The sequence below is a fragment of the Somniosus microcephalus genome, chromosome 21 (assembly GCF_052327205.1).
Source record: "Somniosus microcephalus isolate GS21.2 chromosome 21, FLI_Smic_1.0, whole genome shotgun sequence".
Classification (NCBI taxonomy): domain Eukaryota; kingdom Metazoa; phylum Chordata; class Chondrichthyes; order Squaliformes; family Somniosidae; genus Somniosus; species Somniosus microcephalus.
The window spans coordinates 37,902,240-37,908,239 of record NC_141007.1 but is presented as its reverse complement, the minus strand read 5'-3'; the positions used below and the strand labels follow the sequence as shown (position 1 = coordinate 37,908,239).

General features: G+C 43.7%; 1 protein-coding gene across 1 annotated transcript in view; it reads left to right on the top strand.

The window, feature by feature from the left end:
• Positions 1 to 764: 764 nt before the first annotated feature.
• Positions 765 to 6,000, top strand: part of LOC147102709 (heparan sulfate glucosamine 3-O-sulfotransferase 3A1-like) — a 187,413-nt gene continuing 182,177 nt past the window's right edge. The window contains exon 1 of the mRNA XM_085963436.1: positions 765 to 1,610. Coding sequence (XP_085819562.1) covers positions 1,078 to 1,610 — 533 coding nt within the window. The 5' untranslated portion in view covers positions 765 to 1,077. The remainder of the gene's footprint in view (positions 1,611 to 6,000) is intronic.

Here is a 6,000-nt window from a genome sequence, read left to right as displayed (position 1 = left end):
AAAAAACTCCTGCCACCATACAGCTCAGGGCTGGAAACATATCTGGTGAACGCTCCTAACCACCTTCGTTGCTCCACAAATCGGGCGGATTCAGATCATTTGCAGCACTGAATGTTACAAAAAAAACGAAGTTATGCAATTTCGGCGGAACTGGTCCGCGGGGATTTGTCGGTACAATATAGCCAGGGTTTTCGTTTTGTACGAGCTATCGCGGGCAGGAGTAACGTCGCTTTATACACCTCCAACTGGCTATATCAGTCGCACAGCAAAATGCACAGCGCCTTCGATTTAAATTCACCAGCATTGCATCGGGTTGCATTGCATTTACGCTACTCTCCACCCCCCCCCCCCCAATTTTACAGGTGAAGCCTATTTTTTTTTGCAACATATTTCCGCTTCGGAAACCTGTCGGCGGCAGTGGGGGAAGTAGCTGACTTGGTGAATCGGATTTAAACCGATAGCAAAGAGCAAGAGCAGCAGCAGCAGCAGCAGTATCTGAGCTCCATTCAGTTTCTGCCAGTGCTCAAGGCCGCGCGCGCGGCTCGGGTCAATTTCAAGCCGAGGTCCCGCCCCCTCCCCCCGCGGCGCTCTGATAGGGCAAGAGGTTGAAGGCGCCTTCTCATTGGAACGTTGCCGGCGGCCGTGCGAGGGTTCTCATTGGGCCGGGCCGTTTGTCAATCACGCGAGCGCGCAGCCTGATGCGGGACCCGCCCCCCTCCCCTCTCGGGAAGTTTGCTACATTTGTATCCATGTGGCTGTGGCGGAAAGTGGGGATGAATCAAAGTCGGGAGCAATGCGCCGTGACAGCACAGAGAGTGGAGCTGAGTGAAACATGCACCAGCAAGTAAATGACTGGCGGGCGGCTGAAGACTGGAGCCGTAAAACTAGGAGGATATAAAAAGAAGCGGGGGAACGAGTGGCATCCTATTTTATTCACAATTGGATGTTAAACACACGCACACACATAAAAGGATCACACACACACCAATAAAATATTTCCTTTAAGCTGATACATGGCTAGATTCGAGTATGTCAGCCTAGCATGGCATTCTCTTGTGCCGGGGACTGCTACACGTTATGGCATTTAGCGCAGTCTTCTCAGACGCTCTATCCACCAAGGTCTACCGGAAAATTGTGGTCATGCTCTGTTCGCTGCTGATGTCCTTGTACTTCTTGTATTATCTCACGGATTTCTGTCACACAATGCCCAGCCCTGTCCGTGGCTCAGAAGAAGGGAACTACCTGGCCGCAGACTTTGACGAGTGGCAGGCGGTCCGCAGGAAGAGGCTGTTGCAGAAGCTTCAGGTGCAGGGCTACTTGGGCGGCCAGCTCCCCGAAAAGTACTTCCGAGACCTGAGGCTGCAGTTGCAGTCCCTCAACGTCAACCAGCAAGGGACGTCCAGCAGATCGTCGGCGGGGAATCCGCCCAGCACCCTGAGCTTCGGCGGGGACGGAGTGAGGAAGCTCCCGCAGGCCATCATCATCGGGGTGAAGAAGGGAGGCACACGGGCTCTGCTCGAATTTGTCCGCGTCCATCCCGACGTCCGGGCCGTGGGGGCAGAGCCGCATTTCTTCGACAGACACTACGATAAGGGGCTGCGTTGGTACAGGTAAAGGATCTTGGGCATTTCACACCGAGCAGACACAAACACGCAGACAGACCAGTTTATCATTAGCGGTCACTTGTTGATCCGAAGTTCCTGATAAACATTCATGAGCAATTATCTCCCAGAGTAAATGGTGTTTTTATAAACTTAAAATACTGCTGTAATACACATGGCGAGCAGGCATTTTCTATGATGTTTATTGTCACTGCATAATGTTTGATTAAACTTGTGCACCACGATGGTTAATTGTATCGCTGCTCATCAAATTTCTTACCCGTTTTAATTGTCTTTGCACCAAAGCCTTTGTGTATTGTAAGATTTGCTAATACGCAGGGTTTTTCTGTTAACATAAGGGTAGTTTTCCCATTCAGTAATGTCATTCCAGTGGCGCATTGTGTGCCAACTTGAAGTAAGTATCTGGTTGGTTTGCTTTGTGATTCTTGGACCATTAAGACCTGGGTGTGGGCAACAAAAAAAGAGTCAGACTGTTTTGACAGAATTTATTGAAAATATTATCACTGATCCGGGAAAGCTAAAACTACTAGCTAAGTAGCTGGCTAGAAGTGGTGGGGGGTATATAAACCTTTCCCCCCATTCCAAATACTTTTTTGGGACTACAATAATACCTTTTTAATAGCATTTAACACAGTAGTTTCCTTTCACTCAGGCTCAGTGAAGAAAAATATCAGCGAATAGCGGCTGGCTTATGGAGCACAGAGCTCCAATAGTCAGAGTGGAATGTGTCATCACTGGGATCCTGCTGAAACTCACACAGTGAAATGTTTTTCACTGTAAGGCTCAGGTTTAACACTGCATCTCAGTCCCACAAGCCCACCAGCGGCTATTACAGCCTTTCTCTCGAGTTCTTTCCTTTCACATTAAATTTTCTAAAACATAAATCCAATGACTTAAATGCACCTATAAATAGCGCGCGAACACACAGCTAATTTAGAACGTGAGATTGTTCCTCTTGTTTTATTTCTGACGCAGCAACTTTCAGTGAATTTACACATAAGTTTAAGCCTTGTGGGCGAAATAAAAGAGGCGAAGAGGTTAGTTCTGTGGAGTCTCCTTCAGCCCCGTCATGTGAGAGTAACAACAATGGTGTTTAATCGGGCGATCAGTGTTATTCTTATATAGACAACTTGGCACTACCTTTAACTTTTAAAACACCCAAAAGAGAGAAGCTTAACAGCAAACTCCAGAGATGTGTTGGGCTTTTCTTTTAAAAAGTAGAGCAGGAACATTTTACCGTGAAGAATTCAACAGTTACAAGTGATTAAGATTAGTTTACACAGGGGAAATTATGAGTTTCTTATCAAAACAAGTGGGCATGAGGGAGTTACTGATCATGATGAGCTGAATTCACACATCACGGCTGAAGGAAGGATCCTGGGTCAATTATTGCATTTACTAAAGTGAATTCAGGCCCTGCCAATGCAAGGCTTCAGATTTCCTCTAACACACTTCATTGATGATGCGACCAGCACTTCCAATTTGATCAAAATCATTGATGAATAGTTAATTAAAAAAATGAAATTCCTTTGTTGAAGCTCACTCTCTAAATGTCCCTAATTTTAATACGGAAAGTGTATCCGTATGACTGTGGTGAAAAGTTACTTCATTTTAATAAGTCAAGGTGAAAAGTTTGAGATTGCTACTGATTTGCATTCTGATACCAGCAAACATATTTAAATGCTGTGTTGACATGAGTAGAATTTGCCAGATCTGGTTCTTAATACATATGGTAACAGGGGATAACTTAGTGAGATTAACATTTAATCAATCTGTTGGTGCCCAAGTATATTCTTTATTGATGTGAATGATTCATTATACATGACACCTTTTTAGTTACTAATTAAAAGACATTATTAAAAATCTCATTTTTTAATTTAAACGTGATTTTTGCCCAAAAAAGCATGGATCAAACATCACTGACAGTTTTTGATACTGCACATAATTATCTTTTGAGAGGTTATCGATGATATAGAATCATATATCCATATTAAAATAAGTAGCCACCTACAGAAATATGGACACAAATGGCAAGTAAATTTCAGGTCTAACCCTTCTCAAAAAATGTCTTTATACTTTGCATTTTATTAAGTGAGGTACGGTGTTTGAAACTACTAGAAGTTAATTCAGGGCTAATCTTATTCTGAGATGTGTTTAGTGTTTCATTTTGAATTCAGTTTAATGAAATTATTCAAATAAGAGACAGAGCCTGAGTAAAGGTCCAAAGGCCCTGAAATACAAATGGGCTTTTTGCCTTTTCGTACTCTCTCCTTCATTTTCTTTCCATAGTTGAGCCTCGTCATGAAGCATAGATGTTCGTCGGAGCGTTCAGAATAATCTCATAAAATCCCTCAGCCTCAAAAATAAAATAAATTATCATTCCTCTAGTAGGGACTACATGTCAAGAGAGTGAAATAAATAGCCCTTCTCCACTTCACCTTCAACCTAATAGAAGTTAATGGTCTTGCTAGAAAGGGCTACAGGTTGGAAGTGCAGAAGCTCGGATTCAAGCTTACATTATTCTTGTAGCTGCATGGAAGAACCAGGAAATTAGCTCACAGAACCCCTCTCCCTCCTTGCTTCAAATCAAACAGTAATTACCATTATTCTTGGGTAGCCTTGGCCGTATAATTTTTAAATTGATGTTTTCAATTAACACATTAGTTTTGAATTAATAATGTTCTTTGGAAGAGTTCTCCAATTTTGAAATGAAATAAATTTGTTGCTGATAGAATAAAGTCAACAGTAAAAACCGCTAACACATTAGCTCACTTCCAGAGCTGTGTTTTTTTTTAATACAGTGACCTATTTGAGAGCCAGGCATTAAGTTTCACACAGACCTGCGCCAGTCACTGTGATCTTTGAAGTTTGCTACTTGCACAGTCGAAACGAACACCTTAATCAAAAGGTTTCTGTTCGAGAATAAGCTGGCATGATTGTTTAGTACATTTAGATTTTTTTTAAAAATTGATATAGGAAGAGGAAAGAGTGTCCCACTTGGGTTTGGTAACTAGTGAATATGGAATATAAATTAGATCCTATGTTTGCTACATCCTTGCTATTGCTTTCACTTGTTTTATAAAATGCTGTGCATATTTAACCTTCTGAGGCTGTTTTATTTTCCACAATTCTTGTATTATTAGCATGAATCTGGGTTGGAGTTAGGTTGTCAAGAATGGGGAGGGGTTAGAAAACTTATTTGAAGAGACTCTGGCAGGAGGGTCAGTAACCAAAGAACACAGATTTAAGATAATTGGCAAAAGAACCAGGGGGGAGATGAAGAATTTTTTAATGCAGCGAGTGGTTACGATCTGCACTGCCTGAAAGGGTGGAGGAAGCAGATTCAATAATAACTTTCAAAATAGAATTGGATTATATACTTGAAAAGGAGCAGGGCTGTGGTGAAAGAGCAGGGAGTGGGACTAATTGGGTAGCTCTTTCAATGCCAAGATGGACTGAATGGCCTCCTTCTGTTTCTGTGCTGTACTATGAAGAAACACTAAATCAATGTTGTTTAATATCTATAGCATATTAAAATATTATGTCTGCACACACTTCGGGCTCGATTTTGCTAGGCCCGAGGAGGCGGGATTGGAGGCGTGTGAGGTGGTAAAATTGCAAAAAATGGCAGGTGGGCCCGATCCCGCCTCCATCCCGCCTCCGAGCAATTTTCCCAAATGCATTTTTTCTGACCCCATTTCCATCCCGCCTCCAAGAGGCGGGATAGGCCCTTAAGGCCCTTAACAACCAGTTAAGTGGCTCTATAATCCCATTTTGAGAGGCCTTTCTGATTTTACCACTTTTCCCATGTCCTGCACGTCTCCTCTGGAACACGCCAGTGAATCCTGGCGGCATCACAAGTGGACTGCTTACTAACAGCTGCAGCTCCATCATTAAAAATGTGTTTTCAGCAATCATCATTTGCAGGTGGCAGAACTTTGTTGTCTCAGGTCTGGGGGAACCTTTAGCAGGCATACCCATTGTTGTGGAAGTTTGGAGCCTGACACCCATCTCCAGTGTGACCTCCTGGGAAAACCCTCTCCCCACCTTGACTGAGTGCTTCCTCAACTGAGGTATATACCAGAAGCATGGGAACCATTTATTTCCTTTCCTCCTGGACATCAGATTCGGACGAAGACCAGTCGTGGCAGCAGCAGAACCCTGAACAACAGCACCACCAACAGCAGCAGCAACAACAGGAGCACCAAGCTGCTGCTCACCCACCTGAAGCTGCACAGGCCAGAAGGTGCCAGCGCGTGACCACATTGCTGCCCGGGATGCAAGGGATGCACTCATCTTGGCCAGATTTGCTTAGCCTGCACAATCAAACACTTTTGCCTCGCACCTTCTTATCAGACCATCGACAATGGCCAAGAAC